Source organism: Melozone crissalis, unplaced genomic scaffold, assembly GCF_028551555.1.
Source record: "Melozone crissalis strain CALT ecotype California unplaced genomic scaffold, PUWL_Pcris_2 ptg000004l_1, whole genome shotgun sequence".
Lineage (NCBI taxonomy): Eukaryota > Metazoa > Chordata > Aves > Passeriformes > Passerellidae > Melozone > Melozone crissalis.
Window position 1 is genome coordinate 14,021,118 of NW_026535782.1, and position 23,155 is coordinate 14,044,272.

At 36.9% G+C, this 23,155-nt stretch overlaps 1 protein-coding gene across 3 annotated transcripts in view; it reads left to right on the plus strand.

Annotated features, from left to right (window-relative positions):
* Positions 1-21,251, plus strand: part of IQUB (IQ motif and ubiquitin domain containing) — a 30,323-nt gene extending 9,072 nt beyond the window's left edge. For 2 of the 3 annotated variants that reach the window (XM_054271716.1, XM_054271706.1), the window contains exons 8-12: positions 4,158-4,328; positions 5,638-5,814; positions 7,138-7,386; positions 7,813-7,998; positions 10,241-10,686. In XM_054271716.1, coding sequence (XP_054127691.1) covers positions 4,158-4,328; positions 5,638-5,814; positions 7,138-7,386; positions 7,813-7,998; positions 10,241-10,402 — 945 coding nt within the window. In that variant the 3' untranslated portion in view covers positions 10,403-10,686. Of the gene's footprint in view, positions 1-4,157; positions 4,329-5,637; positions 5,815-7,137; positions 7,387-7,812; positions 7,999-10,240; positions 10,687-20,948; positions 21,076-21,177 lie in introns of those variants that run through there. The other variant, XM_054271725.1, reaches the window with a different exon arrangement.
* The last annotated feature ends 1,904 nt before the right edge of the window (positions 21,252-23,155 follow it).

A 23,155-nucleotide genomic window follows, 5' to 3' on the forward strand; every position in this document is an offset into this window, starting at 1 on the left:
TAATTAATTATAACAATAAGTATAATAATAATAAATATGTTAATAATAATAATAAAAATAATAAAAATATAACAATAACAATAACAATAACAATAATAATAATAATAATAATAATAAATGTTATCCTTCAGGAAGTAAATTTGTCATTTATTTCCTAAATGAGTATAGGCCTCTGGTCATCATATGTCTTTCTTTAAAGAAAGCATTTATTCTGTTTCCCTGTATAAAGAAGAGTTTGAATCTGATGTTGAATTCAGTTATTAAATCACTGACTTTAGTTCCATTAGAACTTGAGATTTCATTCTTGTATAATCTTGGGGATGATTATTAAGGGAAGTGTTCTTCAGTCTTTATAAAAAAAAAGAGAATTCTTTAATTCACAAAAATTATTTAAATTGGCATTAAATTCAGTGGTATCTTAATGTAAAATACAAAAAAAGCTTGTCCTTTTAGGTAGAGGTCCAGCCATTGGAAAAAAGTAATAGTTTATTTTCAAAATATATTACATGATTATGAAAAGAAATACTGCCACAGAAATGGTTTTTAGCTATCTAATTTTTTTAGTATTATTATTTTAAAAATTTGACTATTGAGTGTTCAAAAGTAGAAATGGTGGTTTTGTCCAAAAGAGACTTTTTTGCATTCTTTTTAGTAATGATGCTGGGGAACTGTACTCTAAATGTGATTTGATAAAATGTATTACATTTCTCATTATGAACAAGTTTCTTATCTGAAATGTTGGTGGAACTATTACCACATTTATTGCTGTGCAATGACTGTTTTCTGTCTTACTGCTTTCAAGAATGAAAAAAAACCCCACTAAACCAAATAATTAGGATTATTTTCAGAGCCTTGAATCATTTCTGTGTTTAACGTTTGCTTCTTCTACTTACAATCTGTTGTGTTACCTTCTTTGAAAAAGAAGCCTGGAACAGTCAAAGCAAATATGTTTCACTTTTAACTGACTCTGTCCTTACTTTTCCATAAGGACTGATTTCCAGTGTCCTACCTGTACAGATTGCTTCCAGCACATATTCTGACAAGCTGTACAGTTTTCTTACATCTAGAATCAGAAGCTAAACTTTCTTCAGCACAAGAACTCTCAGTGACAGTTGATGTTTGGAGAATCAGGAGACACATCAGAGACAACTGATATTTTGTCTTTCCAAACAGTGGAAAGACAAGTGGAAAGACTGTTTTTCCTGAAGCAGTCACTAATAATTTATTTATTCCTACTTTAAATGTATAAATTATGCTTTTCATGAAAGGGACTGTAATCTTTTTAGTTTTAAAATTTATTGAGCTTCTGAACTAGTGCAATGTTTCATGTTTTTTATATGTTAGCTGTAGGATTTTGAGTGTTGTTCTAAACTGTTGACATAGATAGTTCTAACTCGGAGAAAAAGTAAAAATTTTTGTATTTTTATAAAAGATAAATATAATTTTGTAAATCTCAAAATTAGATGGATGGTTTGCTATGACTGTAACAGTGCAATTTAGGCACTTTAAATTACAGTATGAAATTTATTTTTGAGTGCTTGATTAGGGATAATTTGTTTTTTCTTGAACTTTGAGCTGGCAATGTTGATCTGGACACTTGCCAGTTAAAGCTGCAATAATATCTTTCACATCTGAAGACTGCAAGCTGCAATAGCCAATGTGGCATGAAAGTTGCTTCTCCATGGAAACCTTTGTTCCCTTCTTTGCTACTTTAAGCATGTACCTCCACAGGCATGTGTGCCCTTATGAAGGTTGGTACTGGTGGTGTGTGCCCTATGTTCTAGGGGGTTCTTTACGTTGAACTCGTTCTTCTTCAGCTTTTGTACTTTGGAGAGGAAGTATTTGATTAAGCTTTTGTACAGCAATCATATTGACTTAAAGAAATTTGTGTAACTATTAACTGTCACTCAGTTCATACCTTTCATGTTTTGTACTATTTCTGCACACATCCTATGGATTTTTTTTTATTATACTCACCTTTTTCTCTCTCTCTGTGGTGGTGTGTTTCCTCAGGCGCCTTTTCTGCTTTCATACATTGGCAGCAGAGTGTAGTTGTAGTAATACAGATAACAGGATTATTGTAAATTCCACAGCACTGCCAGCAGACTAAAAGACAAGAGAAAGCTGGCAGAAGATCTCAAAGTTTTAGTTTTTCTCTTGTCAGTCTGGAGTACAGAAAAATAGTCCTGAAACCAGAGAACTTGTGATTCTTTCTTTTTTCAGTAAAAGGCTGCATATTTTTTTTTCCATTTTAAAATTTTTATGTAATACCCAGCTATGATCAAGTAGTAAGAAAAAATACAGAAGTTACAGATTTATTTTTGAAGAAATAATTATAATAACAGAATTGGTCTGTATTAAGGGTCATTTGAAGAATGGGTTACCAAGTTTACTTGCACCTATTGGGTTTGCAAATTATCAGAAAAATCTAATTTTACTGACTATTTCTTAGGGTCTACCCTGGCCATTGATTTTTTCTAGCATTAGCAAATGACCTTTCTCTGTTATGGTAAGTGATTTCCTTGAAGAGGGTCAAATGTAGGTATTGAATGAACTACTATATGGAAAAGAGTGATTTGTCCCAATCTAACATACAAAGGATTGCCAGCATAATAGACCTTCTAGGTTGGTCTGAATTTCATTGTTTGCAAAGTGTGGGGTTTTGGTTTTGTTTTTGGGTTTTTTAAAGAATTTCTAGTATTGTATAAAGATAGTGAAACAAAATGAACATACAATAGAATGCTCCCTATATATGACAGAGAAAAAATCGCCTTGCTCAAGTTTTGCAGAAATTCAAAGATTTCACCAAGTAATTAAGAGTTGGTTAGTTGTTTTGGGGTTTTTTTAGCTACTGTCTGATTTTGCTATTGCATTCTTAGTTTTGGCTGTGAAATGTGATCCCTGGTTAACAATATCTCCTTTAATTAGATTTCTACCCCCACTGAAAATGTAATTAAGTGTCATTAATTTGATGTTAAATCCTTTCTGAAATTATTTTTTCTTTCTTTTCCTTACCTAACTATTTACTTAAAAGTGAGGAAAAGTTTTGATTGTGGTGATAACTAATCACATCTCTTCTAGCTATCTAATATTCTTGATATTTTTATTGCTTATCACCATATCAAGTCAATTTCATCAAAATAATGACTGTGTCAATACTGGGGTCCTGTCCAGAAAGCTACTAGACATGTGAATACTGCATAAAGTGTTCCTGTTGCTAGGTCACACTGAGACTGCAAGGTGAAGTTCGTGAGTGTTAGTGAGTACTTAAGTTCCAAATATAGTGAAAGAGAATAATTGAAACATAGAAAGAGGTTTCAAGTACCTCTCCCCATTAAGAAAAGGAAATTGAGTTAAGTGATGACGGGAGAGGCTTTTGAAAACTCTTTTTCTATTGGAATTGGGCACCTGTCTCTTTATGTAACAGTTATTTGTATCCAAAATCCATCTTCTGGAAAGAAGAAAATGAAGAAAATGGTTGTACTTTTCAGACCTTGTGGGGCAGGTGACATCATGGAACTTGTTACTGTCTATAAAAGTTAAAGATGTGCAAAGAGATAATTGAAGCATAAGGCATATGGCATGTGGTGAAGTTGGCAAACAAGAAGCTAGGTGAAGTGTCTGGTAAACTGTAAATACATACCTTGCCCCAGCTCTAACAAACTGTATTCCTTCTATCCTTCTCTGCAACTAGTACAAATAGAACAGTTCCCTGGAGATATTTGTTACTGCAGTAGACTTTAAGGTCTCAAATTTTCAATCTTTACACAGTCAACAGACCCATTGATTTTTACTGATAGTTTGATGGGATTTATGACTGCAAAGTGATATACAGAACAAATGTATTCTAACACTACTGTCAGTAAATTCACTTTAAAGAAGTAGAGCATATCCATTTAGGAGAATATTATTTGCTTTTAATATCCTGTAAGTTGAAATTGTCATGACCTGCTGCTTTAAATAAAGTGTGCAATTGAATGCTTGCTTTGGTGGAAGAGGTGCTGTATCAATATCAGCAATAGAATTAGCCTTTTGCATTAGTCAAGCATTAATGTTAACTTCCTCTTTGCTCTGATAAAACTTGATGTAACATAATGCAATTGTTCAGCTGGTGGTCAGATTTTAATAGCTCAGAGTTCTACAAACTGTTTCTGAAGTGTGCACAACCTAGGAGGTGGAAAGCATTTGATGGAAAAATCACTGAAATGGATACACCGAACTCGCTCCGTGGCAAAGAACTGCTTGAAATCTACCGCAGCATTAACACAAAGGACATCCCAAAAGATGAGAGGATATCTGTGCTGTTAACACTCAAATGGACAGTGAAGGTAAGGTTTAGTTTCCTATTTATGTTTAACTTGAAGCTTTTTATTCCAAAGGTGCTATCCCTTAATTGACTCATTAACAGTGCTGCTGCTGGCAGGCAAGTGCCATGATGGTGAGCTAGAGACCCTCATGTACTACCTGGTGTGTGAGTGTAATTTAAATTCCACACACACTCTAAATTCATATTTCACTTTATCATGTGCATATTTGTCTTCAGGTTGTGTTAGAATTTTAACCCCAGGGTTTTAGATGTCTTTGTATATTAATACATAATACAATTTTAGTACAAAGTTTTGTTTCCTATTTAAAATCAACCTTATGAGAGCTGTGGCAGGGATATATGTGGCAACTACTATTAATTTTTTCTCAGTTCTTTGAAATATCTGTGTAGAACCTTATCTATCTATTAGTTTGGATTACCAATTTTATGGGTAGCAAATACTGATTTTTTTTCTTCTTCTCTTTGCCCCCCACTCCCTGCTGCCACTGTTGCTGCTAGTGTTCCCAATGAATTAGAAGCTGCTTGCATTTTTTTTTTTAGTCTTTCATATATGTTTTATTTTTTTACTCATGTACAAAAAGAATGAGTTTCAAGGTCCTTTCAGGATGATACTGTTGACATCAGCCTAGAATAGAATGCTGCTTCCTGGTCTTATTAAAACAAATAAGCATCTTGCTGTTTGTTTTGGCAGTGTCAGTATTTGATTTAGAGTCACTATGGCATTGAGAACGCTTCTGGTTTATGAACTCTTGCCCATTGTAACACAAGTCAATATTGCTGTGGTGAACAAGTGAATTTCTGTAAATTAGCACTCTCTTTTACCTGAGAAATCACTGAACTCATTCACCTCTTACGTCTCTCTCTCTGGAGAATCTCCTGCCAAGCATTGGAAATATTGAAGTGACTAATTTCCAGGCAAAGTCCCCCATGCCTCTTGTGTGGTGGATTTTTTTGGGTTTTCTAGTGGCATTTTTTTTAAACTCATCTATATTACACCTGTGCTAAGCATCTTTTAGTGCTTCCAGGCTTACAGTTCCTCACAGCTTTGGTTTACATATACAGGCCCTTTAAAACAGAATCTGTAAGCATTCTCACTTTTGTAGTTCTACAGTTCTTTCCCTGGAGATTTTTTTCCCTGAGAGACTAACGAGTTCTTCTGTGAACATGTTCTTATATGAACATACAGAGGTATGAATGGTAATGTCCATAGATTCCATAGGTTGCTTTCATGTCTTGTTGAATGATTTTGTTTGTTTGCTTCTTTATTGTGCAGTTGATTTTCCTTTTTCTCTCTTTTTTTTTTTTTCCAGGAACATGAATGTAAATTAACCGAGGAATTAGTGGCATTAATTGACAGGGAAATTGATCTTTTGTCAAGAGAGGTGAAAGAATGCAACTTGGAAGGACTGAGGAAAAGAATTTGTACATTATTTCTCCAGTATGTCAAAACTCCAGAGTTTAACCCTCAAGTTGCTGGGTTAATTAAGGTATTATTCTTATTTTGCAGCCTGACATAGTGGCCATTGAAGTAAAGAGAAGGGGGATGGAAAATATTGAAAGGTTTTTTATTTTACATTTTGCTGTAGAATTTGTGGAGGAGTTCCTCAGGAAGTAAAATGTAGCAAGTACATAGGTTTCACACAAATAAATTTATATTGTCCTATTAGGAAGCATGGGGCATAGACATGGGTCATAAGCACCTGACAAGTGGCTGGCAGCACTGAGAGAGCCCAGAACTCTTGTGTCTGAAATAAAAAATCTGAAAGCTATAAATGGTAGATCTCATGGGATAGTATCAGTAAAATGTAATAGCAAAGCAGTACCAATATACTGAGAGAGGAAGTTGTGTTTTTTCTACTGGTCAAGAGGCAGCATGCTGGGCATCCAGAAAGGAACAGCATAGCCCATGTCAATGTCCAGTGAGTTTGCACCTAAGCAAAAACTGTTCCAGTGTGTGAGTGTTTTTCTTTTCTGACTGCATATTACAAATAAAAATATGATTCACTATCATATGTTGCTGCTCTAAGTAGCAATGTCTGTTTTGCATCTATCAGAAGAGCATTCCTCATACAGTGGTCAATGTTATCTCAGGAGTAGAGAATCTGTCAGATGTAGATGCAGATGTCAGATTTAGAACCAACTAACAGTTAATGTTACACTGGGTTTATTAGCAGACACTGAAGATTATCAGACTACTCAAACTATCCAGTTACAGACTTGGTCCATCTGCACAGACCACATTACATTCTTTTCAGAACCCATGAAGGAGTGTGAGGATGAGGAGGTCACTATCAAGTTTAGTCTATTTTCTTCCCCTGTGTTGTTTCTGGAGGACATGTGGGTCTGATGATTTTGTATTCTTATGCCAAAATGTTAATATGCCCATAATCTCAGGGTTTTATCTTTGCCAAAAAGGGCAGATTCTACATGAAAAATCAAATGTGGAGAATTTAGTTTCTGTTTTCTCTGTGTTGTCATCTTTCCAGAATAACTGACAATCTGCATACATAAAAGCACCAGGAAGAGCACTGGAACATAAATTTTAGGATCTTCATATAGCTTAAAAATGAATTGACTGATTTATATAATTGGTTTTAGCAAATGCAGTAAGAAAATACAGTTACTCTTGGTATCCTATCCAAGAACAATCACACTTTATTGGGTATTTTTAAATAAATACTTCTAGCTTTTACATATTAAAATACTTGCATGAAGATAGGCAATACTTATCCTTACAGTGTTTGAGCATACAAGTAATACAAAGATACCCTGTAGTAAATTAACTTTTTTGGTTTTTCTTTAATTTTTAGGTTCCACAAGATCCCTTAACGCTTTATAAAAACGTTTACTTCTGTCATAGCTGTGAAAAGTACTTACCACCTTCTGAGTTTCCCATTCCTGCAAGTTCCCACACCATTGGCAGATGCCGCTCCTGTTACCAGCTTGATAATGAGGCTCGGAAACGAGAATCATATTTCAAGTACAGACTTATACTGGAAGATCTCAGGAAGTCTGAAGTTGATTATCAGGATGATAGTAAAATTGTTTTCTTAGTTCAGGTACTGTTGGAAAGAGCACTGCAACTCATAGTAAGCAGTGGCTTTGACTATATGTTCTCTATTTTTTGTATGTTGTGGACAGATTGAGAAATGGGCTAAAAGCTACAGCTTCTTCCTCTGATATGTGATGTTCCACACCATAAAGAAGCAGCTCTTAAGCTCTTGAAGCATACATAGGTGTGCTTTAAAAGGTGGTTTGCAAGCTATACACTAAAACAAGTCTAGCTGACAGGTCAAAGAATCAGATGTTCCAACAACTATGCAATAAGTATTTATGTATATGAAGATGCTCTTTAACCAAGTGATCATATGAAATGTGCATAGAATTTTTTTTTAACCCAAAGCTTTATTTGGATTTTTATATGGGTGTAAGACTTGTAGAATGAAACATGCTTCTTTCCTTTTTAACCCTGTTTTCAATTTCAGCTTCCAGATATGCAGTACCTGATGGAGAAGATATGGAACTGCCAGTCAGCTCTCAGTGCCTGCAGTGACCTGTATGAGCTGGTTATGGTCAGGTGGGATAAGCAACGTGAGTGGTCTCCATGGAACACTATTCTCCTCACTAAAGAAGAGGCAGATGCACATCTTAAGCTGTGTAACCTTCAGAAGGTAAATTTCAGTGGGCTTTATTTTTTACTGTATTTATGTTAAGTTTTAGTAGAATCCTGCCACTAATTATGTTGGGCCAAATTTAGTCTTTATACTTGTCCATCTTTAAATTAGCTCATTGTGACTATTTAAATAATTGCATCTGTGCTATTAAACAGAATGGAGAGTAATCCAGAAGGCATCTGGCGTGTACAGCTCATTCCATGTACCTGAACTCTGTCTTGCCCCAATTCTCCCTCCTGAAATGCAAGAAGCTGAGTGGCCTCACCCATGCTGCCTGCTGAGAACAGTGCCATGCATGCTCTCTCTTCCTTCAGATCAGACCAGACAAGAGCTAGGCTGGATGAAAAGCATACTAAAGACTAACCACAAATACTGTGACCATTGTGTGCCCGTGCTCTTGCACATGCTCTGGCCCCATTAGTTTCTGGTCTTCTAAATTTTTCATCAAAAAGAAGAATGGCTCCTTGTCTATAACTTGTCCATTTGTCATCATAAAATTGGACACTACTTTCTTACATGAATATCAGCTAGGTATACCTTACAATGTAACCTTATAGTTTGCATTTAAGCAGTTGAAACATAATTTCTCTTTTGAATTAAAACCACTTAGAACTGTGTTAAACTCATAATCAAAACTGGATTTTTACACAAATCTTCCCAAATTCCATATCTAAACATGGTAGTCTATGAAATACCTCTCCACTGAACATAAAATATTAAGAGTATTTAGTTTTGTAAGACACAGGAGAATCCTGTGAGTTGTGTTTGTCCCGCACTTAATAATGGCTTATTAAGCCTTTCAGTTCCAGGTTATTGATTTATATAAGTAGTGATCTGCAGTCATTGTTGCCTAGTGTTCTTTTGTTTTGGGTGTTCTTAATTCAATTTTTAACACAATATGTGTGCATCAGAAATGCAGCTTTAGCTGTTATGTATTGCTCTTCTTTCTGGAAGTCTTAAGAGCAAACTAAACAGAGCAAATAATTTGCTCTCTTTAAAGTTTGATTTACAGATGAAATATATCAGGGAATTCTAAAGGCAAAAGGAATTCTGCAATCCATTGTATTTTGTGTGTGAGTGCCCAGTGTGTGTCTTCAAGCAGACACGTTTATGTGAGCTTTAGCTTTATAAGGTAGAATTGGTTTCAAGCTGGGAATCCCTTTCTTGGCTCCTCTCACTCACTGTGAGTCAAGAAGGCTATTCAGACAATCTGAATCTAGTGATGCTCCTCAGCACCCATAAATTTATTACCAGCATCATGGCAGGCAAAGATCCTGATTGAGCACTTCTCTGGTTTGATGCCCTGAGTCTCGATGTCATAGTCAAAGAAATGCCATTGACTTGATCAGGTCCAGGGCTTCAGTGGATGGGGGAGTTAGGTCAGAACAGCTAAGCTACACAAGCCTACATAAAAACCATGAGGTATTTTCATTAGCTCTTGCAACAAATATGGATGTGAATCAGTTGTAGTGAGGACTCAACTTTCTTCTTCAAAAAAATAAAATGAAGAGTGTGAAATAAGGAAAATGAGGCAAAGATAGAATGTTGTAAGTTGAATCATTGTTTTTCATTCACCAAAACAAAAAAGGCCTCTTAAGCCTTTTGTTCAATAGCAGTTATTCACAGTGATTTTATTTAATAGCAATTATTCAAAGTGATGACTACAGCAATAGAAAAATGTTTTTTCAATTAAACATTCTGGTTATTTATTACATCATCCAAACTACTAATAATAACTAGGAATTTGGGAAAATGTCACCACTGCATGCAAGTGCTGACTGAAATGCTGCAAAATACTTGCTGCCATGATTAGTTGAAAATAACTACTTTGATTCTTATCAAGGAATGCCTCTACAGTCTTCACCTAGCAAATCTTGCTATCTGAGTGTTCCTTTATTTAATTTTCAAATGTAAGTACAAATGTTCTCACCTGAAATAAATAAATAAATAAATAAATTTTATCTTGAATGGATAAAAAATAGTTACTCTGCTTTTAAAACACGACTAATATTTCACAAGGAGAAATTTTCACTACTGGTCCATAAGATAGTACTATAGAAGTACAAAATATTTTATTATGTATATATACAAATAAATTATCTGCCTTAGTTTATTAAAAGGTCAATATTTATAATGTCTAAAATATGTTGAAATGTTTATAATGTCTAAAATATGAAGTAACACATATATTTTTAGATATCTTAATTGTATTTATGGTATTTGAAATTTTTTTTTTCAGACTTATGAAGCTCCATTTATTTACAGAATAGAACAAAAGCATATCCGGGCAAAAAGCTACTTTGCTCGGATTCCTGCCATGGCATCATTTTTGCATAGAAGTAACAATCAGTCTAATGCGAATTCCTCCAAAGAAAATAGTTCCTTGAATTTAAAGAAGTGAACTAAATTCCTAGATTTTAAAGAAATATACTTTTTCATCAATACCCTAACTGTATTAAACAGATCAAAATAAACCTGTATGGATAAAATAATTTGATCTCAATCAGTTAATTTAACTGCATTTTAAGTTTTGTAACCTCATTTAAAAAAATAAAATGTTGTTAAACAGCTTTGTAAATTCTCAGTTTTTAAAGCAATGATTATTTTTCTGTGTATTTCTGCATTGCTTGGAACATTCTGTCTGTAGTGTAATATTGTACTGTACTGTTGGGCAAATTCTGTTAATTCTTTGTCACCGTTTAATTAGAAAATTATTACTATAGCAATGTATTAAATTTATTTTTCTTGTCTTGAGCACATAAGGCAGAAACCCCCTCAAGCCCTGGATTCTTACAGAACAAACATTTGTGCAAAAGAACAACTTTACATTTTGTCGCTCATATAGATGGTCATAAAAGAATTGCCAGCATGTAATTGTATCCAAGATGTTGAAATTATTGTAATTATTATAATTTGAGTATTAATAATATAAATATCATAATTTGAAATACACATTTCAGACTGTTTGAAATGTGTTTAGTTTTGAGGAGTTTGTATTTTTTTAAGAAGTATATTCTCCCCATAATTAAAAAAGTTTATGTTTGATCATAGTTACAGAGAAAAATATATGGTATAAATTCAAAAATCCAACAGAAAGTTGCAAGGTTCTTCTTGAAACCTCTATTATAAGATGTGGATTTGACCCAGCCTTTTGTTCTAACAGATTAAACTACCTAGGAAAAAGCAGTAGCATTTACTGGAATAAGCACATATTTGGCAGCAAACAGCTGAAAACTGAATTGACTCCCTCAACAGAACATGAACTGTAGAACCAGCATCTGGCTGACAAGTGCATTTTAACATCATTGGAACCTTTTCACTGATTTTACCATTAAATTCAGAATTTTAGTTTGTTTAAGTTCTGGATTGTAGTTCAGTACTGAACTAATCGTAGAATTGCAGTGCATGAGCATTCCAGCTGGCTTGTGTGCTTTCTGACATCTGAGCCTTAAGATAAGACTGGCTGTTAAGTCTGAATTTCCCCCAGAGTGATAAAAGGAGTTTTGAAGTAAATTATGGGTTGAATGGCAATGAGTCACATAGATAGGAATCTGCCTCTCTATAAATTTTTTCCTTCCTTCTTAAGCATATTTTTAAAAAGGTGATTTACAACTCCAGAAGGATGATTTAAAAAAAAAAGGTAAGGAAATAGTTCAAACAAATGTGAAAAGTCAGTAGTCCATTGATTTCAATGCAATGTGGTGTTGGAGGTTTCTGGAATCCCAGAATCATTTAGGTTGTGAGGACCTTTAAGATGAGTGCAACCATTAACCTGACACTGCCAACTCCACCCTTAAACTGTGTCTCAGTTCTACATCTACATGGCTTTTAAATACCTCTAGGTGTGGTGACTCCACCACTCCCCTGGGCAGCTTCTTCCAAAGCTTGACTACCCTTTCAGAGAAGAATTTTTAACAGAAATCTCTTCTGGTGCAACTTGAGGCCATCTTCTCTTATCTCTCTCAGCTCTTCACTAGCTTCACTGCCCTTCTCTGGACATGCTCCAGCACATCATTCTCTTTCATCATCCTGAGGCATCAGATCCCTTCCTCCATGTCATTGGTAAGGGCATTAATCAGGACTGGCCCCAGTAGTGAGCCCTGGGGAGCACCACTGGTGACTATGTGCTAGATCAGTGTGAACTCCATTCTCCACCACCATCAGCTCTTTCCTGGCAGTGCCATTTAGTCACACTGTGGAAACTTCTGTGTAAATAGTTAAAAATTTGTGCTGGAAGTACAGTCAGTTGGATGCTTGACTAATATTTGGAACGTGCTTTTCCACAAAAAAAGCATCTTCTAACTATCATCCTTCAAATCAGTGTCCAAAAACCCACTATTTTTAGGAGTGAAGAAAAGAGGAGAAAATATATGCAGATATATTTGTGAGCTAAATTTACTTAGTGCAGCAAATCGAAATCCCACTCAATAGGCTCTTCTCGTTCCTTTTTTTCAAAGCTTTTTTCACTTCAGTTGTTCCCAAACTGTGGTTCATGCAGAAATATTAAAAAGGAAATGTCGGTTTGTTTTCAGCTAAAAGTTTGTTCATAAGTGATATGGTAATCTGAGAGAAAACACTCTGGTTATGTTTCAAGAAGATTTAAGACTGTTTCTGTAAAGCAGAATACAGAGTATACCCCCCAACTGTGCATCTCACTGGTGTGTGTTGGAAGCACGGAGCAGTGAAGAGAGGGCAAAGCTCAGGATGACAGAAGCTGGGCGGAGTCCTGTGGTTTGTGTTGCCACAGCCATGAGGAGGAACGGGAAGTGAGGGTAGAAACCATGTGGCTGTGTTCCACTTGTTGCCCAGAAATGTTTTGTACAAACCAAGTACACCTCCAAATATTCCATACAATGCAGAGAGTGGAAGGTTTGACCACAGTCCCACCATCAGTGCTTTGCACAATAGTGGTTAATAAGGTATAAAATGTACCACAATTTTGTACCTCAGTGGGGGATGAGAATTTGACACAAAATTTTAAGGGACAGAATGACAGGTTTGTCTTTCTCACCCTCCACAAAAATGATGCCTTTTGGTTAGTCTTGGGTTGTCAGTTATGCTGAGTGTTGACACAGGAAATTAAACTTGTGCAATATATTCTGCAGCAGCTGCTTTTGTCACCAGCAATCCCAAAGAAGCTGCATTCAATAAACCATGGATTTGTGAACCCAGCTGGCTCTTCTGAATGTGATCAGACCTGCAGACTATTTGTGCATCTGGTGTAGGGTTTAGGGTGATGTTTTTGTAACAGTGTGTGAATTGGTTAGTGTGTCAAATATTGTCCTTCTGCAAAATTGAGTTTTGTTGGAAATTCTGCAATCCCTTATTCTGTCTAGGTGCTTCTGTTTCTACCTCTGTCTTTGAGGTGTGGTTTACTGTCTTACCTATACAGACCCTTAAACAGACAAACACACACACTGGCTTGTTAAAGGGAATTCTAAGATATCTCTGAGTTTAAGAGGAAAAAGTACAGTAAAAATCTGTGTTATGTAAAGATAAAATGGAGAAGAAAAGGAAAATGGCAATGTTTTATTGCTACCCTTAAAATTATTTTTTTTCTGAGAAATCAGATTTGAGATTGAGCTGATGAACAAATTGCCTTATATTAGGCAACCCCACTCTAACAATATACTGTGATTCAAGAAAAGTAGATTTAACTGATCTGACTGCATGTGCTCAGATTTAGTCATGCATGTCTTCTGACCTCTGTTTCTGTCATCTTGTGCAGTTCTCATTGTGCTTCCTTATTTTCCCCTTAAGACAACTCATTTTAACATAGCTCATAACTTCTTTTGTGTATGATCTCTAACATCCTGTTCTGATAGTGAGGAGGCATTTTTGCCCAGAGCCAAACATGTGCCCGAGCTGCTGCCTAATGTAGTCACAAGGTGTAGAAACTGCTCAGTGTTTGGCAGCCACAAAAAAGCGTCCCAGAGCAATTTGCTTCCGGGCATGAAGGAATTCTCTAAGACTATTTTGTTCTCACATGAGTCATGTGAAACACTGAAGTCCTGTCACATTCTGGAGTGATTATAATTTGCCCCAACTTAAAATATTTTTGATTTCTGGGGCAGCATTGCTCCGTGCAAAAGATAGCTTAACAATTCTGCGTTTCAGTGGCTCTGAACATGCCATTTTCTCTCTCTTCTTGCTGGAATCTGCAGTTTGTTGCAGATTTCAAACCTGTCAACACCCAAATGTGTGACGCCAGATCTCAATGCATGTGAAAAAACTAAGCTGAGGGACATGATAATATGTAGCAGGGGAAGAAGATATAAGTTCTGCAGAATACATTTTGTGCAGTACAGAAAACTTTTCTGCAAACTCCATTTTGAAGTTACATAAGTGTTATCAGCCTGCATAGGACAGCAGTTTGAACTCCATGACTTTCCCTCGCACTTGAAGGTTAGAGGAAACTGACAGGGCGTTTTACGAGCTGTTTGAACCGCAAACCTGAAAGTATTAAAAGCAGGAGTGACTCCCGAGCTCGGGCGGAGGAAGTTGGCGTTCTGAACGCCCCTGCTGCCGGAGCGGTGTCAGCGCTCGGCGCGGCGGGTCCGGCGGCAGGGCCGGGCGGGAAGTGCGGCTGTGCGCACGGCCGGGCCGGGCCGGGCTCCCCCTGTGCCGGGCGCTCCCTGGGCAGTCCCGCAGCCATGGCTCCGTGCCCCGCCGCCCCAGCCCCGCTCCTCGCCTCCCTCGCCCTGCTGCTCCACGCGGCCCTGGCCGTGCAACATGTGCCGATGCTGCTCTGGTCAACGCGGAGGTAAGAGATCGGGTAGAAGTGTATCCCTGCTCGTGCTCCTGCTCTGTGTGTGGCTGCACAGAGTATAGTGTGCTGCCGAATATGGTAAATCAGCTCCGGGCAGTAAATTCACCAATAAATATATTTGCACCTCGGCCATCAAACAAGTCAACAGGTGATTTCACCCGTTTTTATTTATAATTTTAGTGTTCTAAGCTGAGCAAGAAGTAAATAAATTCTGTTAACTAATCTGAAGTAGATGTGCTTTACTCACCCTAAAGCATCTTTGAACTCCACTGTTAGAGTAAGGCTTAAATCCACAACATAAGGCAGTGGCACAAAAAGGGGCTGTGTAGTTTTTTAAAACTCTGTTGTAGGTTTTTATGCCTTAGATTTCCTAATTTCTGAACCCTGCCTTTTCACTTTAATGTTCATTTAAATACAGGTTCTTAAGTACCTTGCTGCATGTATATGCATCAGATGTTAGAAACAACTGCAGTCTTGACAGATCAGAGACACATGAAATTCAGGGATTTGCATATACTTATAAAATAGGACTGTGAAGCTGTTTTGAAAGAACCAGGAATAGACCTCTTTCTTTCCAACCAGGAATTTTGTTCATGATCACTTTAAGGATTTGTACTATTACTTGGGATTTCCAGAAATATGGCAGGTTGGGCAATGCAGTAGTTTCAGGTGGATACTGAATATGTAAAGTTGTCAGAAATATTCATTACCACTTATTAACCACCTTTACCATATGTTTACTCATCTTTTATGGATTTCCAAAACCTGAAACTCTGCGTATGGAAATCTGCATGTTTTGAAAAAGTTTGATTTTATAGCTTTCACTTTTTTTTTCTCCTCCTAAAAAAAAAAGTTTCAACATCAAGTCAATTTTATATTCAAAATACTTAGTGATTCACCACTATATAACACAGGATTCATATGAGTGTACTACCCCTGTGTAATACCCCTGTATTTAAAAGCAAAGTAAATGTTGGAAAGCACTGTTCTTATGTTAAAAGTGATTCTAAGCATCAAAGAAAAGATCAGTGCTTCCTTTGTCCTACTTCCTGGTTTATATAAAAAACATACCTGCTGTATATATAAACAAGATCTTATCACTTAATCCCATGTGGTCATAAAAAGCAACCTTTCCATCAAGAAGCAATTAGCAGCTTGTTCTACTGCAGATTTTTCTGGTTTATACAAATCCAGAGCAGAAAATCAGGATACTGTACTGGGTAAACAGTTTCATGTCTCCAGGAATACAACCTTTTGTGGAAGAAATGTTCCTCCAACCATGATATTTGCATTTTGAAAGGTAAAGTTCTTGTGGGGCCAAATTTAGTTCTGGTGAAGGTCTATGAAGCAACTGAAAAGACGTTTTTCGTTATTTTATAAAACAAAGTAACACTAACAACAACTTCCTGCTGCTAACCCCAAAGTCTGTGCTTTACATTTGGTACTTCCCAGTGATGCGAGGTTTGCAGTGTGTCATCCACAGGCCTACGAAATCTGGAAATTACTGTTAAGAGTCTTAGGAAAGTTAACTAGAGAATTGCAGTAATTATGGATATCTGTGGATATCTATTCACTTTGTAGGAACATGTCCCACCAGTATATAAGTTCAGCAATTCATTAATCAACAGAAGTTGTGATTCACTGATCTATTCCATCACCCTTTCCCAGGTTATATGTTAGGATTTCATATTGAATAATTGAAGGATACTACATTTTGTTCTAATTTAGAATTAGCCAGTGTTTGCCAAGCCATGTCTCAGGACAGCTGAATTAGAGAATGTGACAGTCTCTTTTATGCATTATTACTATACTGTATTCATGCTATTAAAGATGCCAGACAGAGGTGAAACCAACAGCTGACAAATACATGCAGTGCACAAAGAAGTGGGAAGTATGATACCAGTTCTCACAGAGATATTAGTAAATCAAATACCTCTTTCCTCTAGAAAGTAAAATGCTGATCCTTACTCGGAGAAAAGTGTTTTTTTAAAAAGCAACACTCTATCTCAATTCAAATGTGGACTAACTCAGTACATCACACTGTCCTGTTTTTCACAAAAGAGTATATCACTGGATGTTCTTCAAATAACTTTGGTGTGGAAAATTTGACCTTTATTTTAAATCAGCCTTTAAACTAATATTCCCTGATTGGGTTTTTGAAGCAGGGAAGGTTGAAAGGCTCTTCTTGCATATGATACACAGAAAAAAATTGATTTATCCATTTTGAACTAATATTCAGAAGAATTTCTTTCCTTCCACAGATAAAGAGAAAGAGTTTGAGCAAATAAATTCATTAAAACTAGCTTTTGTAATTGCCCCCTCATGTGTTTGTTTTAGGAATGATTTTTGCCTACAGTCTTTTAAAATATATTACTTCCTTTTTTATGCTATGCTTATATAGGGAAGATAATCCTTTTCTGACAAACCCAGGTTATAAATGACTTTGAGAAGGTCTTAATGCAAATTAGTACATTTGCACTGTTTCCTAAACTACAGGGACTTTACTGATAAATCTACTGAAAGAAGGTGTAACATAGAAAGGAAATTTTTTTTAGTTATAATTTTATTGGATGCCTACGGAGACACTGTGTGCCAGCATGAAAGCTATTTTACTTCTCCTGAGCAGGGGAAAACATGATTTCTTACATGGTAATCACAAGGTGGCTGATAGAGATGACCGACGAGAATAACTTGCAGGAAAGAGTTCTGAAGCCGGCTACAAAGCAACACTGTAATCATGAGTTAAGAGTGCTGGAAGCCTTGTTGTCTTCCCATCTGCCCTTCTGGTGGGTCCAGATACAGGAAATCTTGAAGTCTTTGCTTCCATCAACCCAATTGCTCAAATTCCAGAAAGAATACTGTTCAGGAAAGAGCATAATGTTGTCATGTCAGAGCAGTGAGGTATAAGAAAGGAGCAAAATACCAAGCTAAGCTTGCTTTCCTCACTTTCTTTGGGGCACTGTTTGACTGATGGAGGAAAGAGAGAGCAGTTGAGTTTTAAGTTTCCTCAATCTTAAAGCTTCCTTAGGGTTCGTTTAAGCTGTGTGCTCCTGCACACATCCATTAGCGGAGATGTTTGTCATTTGGAGCCCCGCTGGTGCCATGGCAGGGAGCCCACTTGGCTCGTGGGTGGCTGTAGGAGGCTGTGTGCCTCTGGGCACCAGAGTTTGTGTGAGCAGTCAGTAAGAGCAATCAATGTGTGTGTTGGCCTGCTGCCAGTTCCACCATTCATCCATCACTGAGGTGAGCAGTTCAGTGGGATGAGCTGCTTGGCTGTGTTCAGGGAAGCTCATCCTGGCTGTATCCAAGAACCCCTGGCACTCACAGGTCTCCCTTTCACCCTGCAGCTCCCAGTAAAGCACCCAGTAAAATGTCCTGACCAGGCAAGGAGGCTGGTGGTGGCTGGGGCACAAGTCTTGTGAGGAGTGGCTGAGGGACCTGGGGGTGTTCAGCCTGGAGAAAAGGGGCTGAGAGGAGACCTTATCACTCTCTACAACTCTCCAAAAGGAGGCTGTAGCCAGGTGGGGGTTGGTCTCTTCTCCCAGCTAGCAAGAGATTGGATAAAAGGAAGCTTCAAGTTGCACCAGGGGAAGTTTGGGTTGGATATTAGGAAAAAATTCTTCACTGCAAGTGTGGTCAGGCATTGGAAAAGGGAAGTGGTTGAGTCAGCTGGAAATGTTCTAAAAACAGGTGGATGTGGATGTTGCACTTAGGCACATGGTTTAGTGGACATGGCACTGCTGGATTGACAGTTGGACTTGATTTTAGAGGTCCTTTCCAGCCTCAGTGTTCCTGTGGTTCTATTTCCTGTCCGAACCAGGCTGAGAATGTTGTTGCACCAAGCAGACAGCAGCAGCTCCCTCAATGAAGGATGTAGCCTTCCCTACTGCCATGCATGGTGCTCAGCAAACTGTCAAAAAGCAGCAAAATAGATGCATGGATAATATTGTGAATACAAGTATTAGGCAAATGCTGCATTTTAATAGAATTATTAATCAACGGATGTGGATTTTTTTTGATGATGAAGTTACTAAAGTTGACTGCATGAAAGTTAAAAAGTGTCACAAAAGATGTTTTCAAGGTTAGATAGCTAACAAGAACTGCTTCAAGGAACAGGAAACTTCTTAGAAGCAAGTATGTTTTAAAAGAGGATCATTAAACTTATGAGGTTTTGAGTTCACAGCAAAAGCCTTTATCATCATGCTGCTCCAGATAATTTCGTTTTGTTTGATGTGCTTTTGTTACCTTTTAGTCTTAATTGCAAGTCCCCAAAGCTCTCAAAAGCTTCATTTTTCTAAGATTAGGTATGAAATAGATTTATTTAGTTTTTTTTTTAATAAACATACCAAGGTATTCAGTGGCCTTTCACACAAGCCATTTTTTATCATCTTTTAATTTGTTCTATCTGCTTTTTCTTTAATATCATTAGTATTTTGATGTGGTAATGCAAGGCACAAAGTCAGTGTCAAAGTCAGTTCCTGAAGAGCCATTCAGAATCTTTGGGACTTTCTGTGTTTTGAAATATATTCATTTAAAAGATTATACTTAATTTTTTTAAATTGTGAGGTTTGTCTTCTCTGAAAAGTTGAGGCATGCCTGTTGCAATTTCTCAGTTGTTTATGTTTATAAATATAAGTTAATGTGGATTTCCAAGCACAAATTAACAAAGCAAAGATGATGAGTAAAACTAAAAAAAAATCAGATCATTTCAACCAACAAAAAACCATTTCCTTCATCTCAGCAAGATTTCTTTCTAAAGCTTGTTAAATGACAGGCAAAAATTCTACTAGAATTTAATTTTCACATCTCCAGCACCTTGTCCTGAAGGAGTCTTCCACATACAGAGTTTGCTGTCATGCTTTCCCAAGCCCCAGAGTCCAAAGTGAGGTGGGGATCACCTGGTGCTGCGGGACTGTGCTGGTTTGACCTCTGCCATGGGTGCAATTTGACACTTTTGATTCACTTTCAGCAATCTTCTTTGGAATTACAGGGAGGACTTGGGAGTGCAGTTTAGATTTTCTTATCCAAAAAACCACATTGAACCCCACATATGAGTTCATTAACCCTGTTCTTCCTCCATTTTAAAGGATTGCAAAGGTTGTTCTCATTCATAGAAGTTTGCTGTGCAATGGTCACTTGCAAATTGCTTTGGGTTAGAAAATTTAACTTTTATCTCAACTTGATCAAATTGCAATCAATAATAAATGATGTTAGAGCACACAACAATTGCCTACATTCAACTCATTGTAATTAGAACCAGTTAGAGTATCATCAATTGCTAAAACCTGTTTTCTCAGGTTGCAACTGATGTGTACCTGTGCAAAGATGGAAGATTATGCATTAAGTTCAATTTGTTTATCCAAAGACAATTTTCATTAGTCAAAACACCTGTGATAGAAATGATCGTAAAAAGTTTCATCCCTACAGACCCATGTTGCATACTGTTAAAATCCCAATGAGGTGTTGAAAGAATAATGCCACCTCTTGTTTTGCTGTTTCCTGTAGCAGCAGAACTAAATAGAGGAGTTATTTCTCTGCCCAGTCCTCATAGTGACAGGTTGGCAAAGGAGTTATAGGGCTGGGTGCTTTGAGTCATTCCATTCAGAAGAGCTCCTGCTGCTGACTTTTCTGAGCGGCTTCTCTGGAATGGTTCCTCCATCAGGAAAACCTCAGGAGAGAACCTGTGTACAATGGCACTCTGAGACACTTCTACTAACAAAAGTTCTATTGAAAAAAAACTAGTTTAAGACAACTTGTGATCTAGTCTGAGTTCTACTCCTCCTGACCTCCATCTGTCAGCACAGAAAAGTGTTTTGGGAGCTGGGATGCCATCTGGGAGTTCTCTCCAAATGTTTTCAATGTATTCTTCTTCATTGCACTTAGTAAGTAACTTTTTATGGAAAGATGCAGCTCTGCTGTTGTACACAAACAAGAAAATAGAGAGAGACATTACCCCTATTCATTCTTACTGTATTACAGTCAATTTGATGCAGGCATAAATAAGCAGAATCTTATTCTCTTGAGTAGGATGAAAGTAAACTGAACTGCAAAGTTGATCTTAAATATGATGATTTCATTACATGCAAGATGATGATTTCAGTACCTGCTGCTGCATATTTTAAGAAAGGTATCATCATTGGCAGAAAATTCTACAGAAAAAGGAATTATTCCTTTGTAGATCACAGTGGAATCCAGACATTGCAGTGCATGGAGGAAAAGTTGTCTCAGAACAGGAGCTGACATCGCTCTTGCAACCTCTTCTTACCCAGAACTCCAGAAATCTCGTCTTGTTCCTGCAAGATAGGGTATGTAAACCATTTTTTTTTCTCACCAATACTGAGCACAAGTCTGTACCTAAATGAGATGCCATGGCTCCTTCTCACCAACCTACTCTCTTTGTTTTTCAGCTTAGCATAGATGACTTCACATACTTCAGTGAATCCTATGGCAACAAGAATCCATTTCAAAATGTTCAGGCAAGCATTTATCTCATTTATTTCTTTATGTGCAGTATTTAAAAAGAAAAAGAAAGATGTAAGAAAGATGCGTAGAGAAAATAACTTGGAAAAGGTCACTGAGTTGCAGAAGTTTTCCTGTTTACATTGTTGAGATTATTCTAGTTTAAGCAGATGTGTTAAATGAAATAAACTGAGTTTGCAGATACATGCTTTGTAGCTATTATATTTTTAAAGACTGAGTTTTCACAATTCATCCTAACTGACAAAATTGCTCTTAAATATGCTGCAATATTCTATTGTAAAAACCAATATAAAGTTCCAGACCAACACCGCAAAATTCTGTTTTGAAGCCATAAGAAGAAAATAACTTATAGGAACCAATAATTTTTTTTCTTATTTTCATAATTTAATACCTATTTTCTTTTTACAGAAATTGAAGCTCATTCTGGGAGTTAACTCTTTTATATTTGTATTAATATATCATTAGATGCTATATTGGCTTAATCTTCATGGAAAAAATAATGCTAGCTGTATAACTTCAAATAAACTTTAGGCACAGAATTTCAGATGGAATCATTCTGAGTCAGTCAACTTCAAGTTTTGTCCTCACTGAGAAGTTTTATAGATTTTGTGCAGAGCATCTATGGTTGTACTTACATGACAGTTTATTGAAATGTAATTAGACAAAATGTTCACTTGTGGAAGTCATAAAGACATTCCTGGAGGCAGTATAGGATGAACAGGGCTATTAGTAATGTAAATGGTATCAGAGCACACAAGGAAATGTAAATTCCCAAGCACCACACAGCAAGCACTATATGTAATTAAATACATAAATATTCACATAATACCTATCTCTACATCTTAGAACCTCACATCTTCCTTGTACAAGGGGAACTGGAGATATTAATCTCTTTGTCATATAACAGCATTTTAACGCTGCTGCTGGAAGAGAAACAATTATTCAGAGTATCTGCATGGGTTTTCTGAGGAATGAATGGGAGTGATAATCATCTGTACTGGGAGGATCAGTGGCTGTGCCCGCAGGCAGCTGTGCTGGTTCTTCTCTGCTATGTCTTACCTTCTCAGGGTTTAACATCTCTGCGAGACTGTGTCCGTACCAAATTTTTGTTGCTGCCTGACTACAAAATGGGTTAAATTTTAGCTCTTTGACGTGCATTGCAACGCATGACATTGCAAGTTCCTAATAATGTGGTGGTCTTACTGAAGTAGCCCCTCCATGTTTAAGAGACATATCAAAGTACCTAAAACATTCTTCTTCACCTTGTAATCAGGACTCCCTCAGCCCTGTAGATAGAGATTAAAGGCTTTAAAGTCTAGAGATGAGGCCAGAGACTGATGGGTTTAGAAATCAGGTGGTATGCAAGGGGATTGGGACCTAGTGAGGCTGGGAAGGAGGTCCTCAGCTTAACAAAAGGTCGTGTTTAAGTAAATCCTTGTCTGTATCTGGCAGGTCAAACACTTATACCCAAGTATTTAACAATCTGAATAAATGTCAGTAACTGTTTTTCTTCTGCCTTTGCCTCTGTTCCTTCTCTGTCTTGGAGCTGAGGAATTTTTTCTGTACTATGGCTTCTTTAAAACTGGGAAGTTTATTTTTACAAATTGCTCCCCTTAACTCCAGCACTTCCTACATTCGTTCTCTTGGATTTGGCAATCTTAATGCTTTTCCAGTGTAGTTTGATGGAGGTGAGGTGGGTGAGTTTATAAACCTCGTTTTCTTTCATGTGAATGGAAGCAAATGAGATGTATAAACTGCATACTTTCCTTTTCACCTGGATGCCCACAGAGAGAGTTTTGTCAATATCTCTTGCATAGGGTTTAGTTCTCAGGGCCAGAAAAGGAACTTTATAGTCATCCATATTGGGCATAACAGAATCTACAAAAATTTGCTGGGTTGCTATCA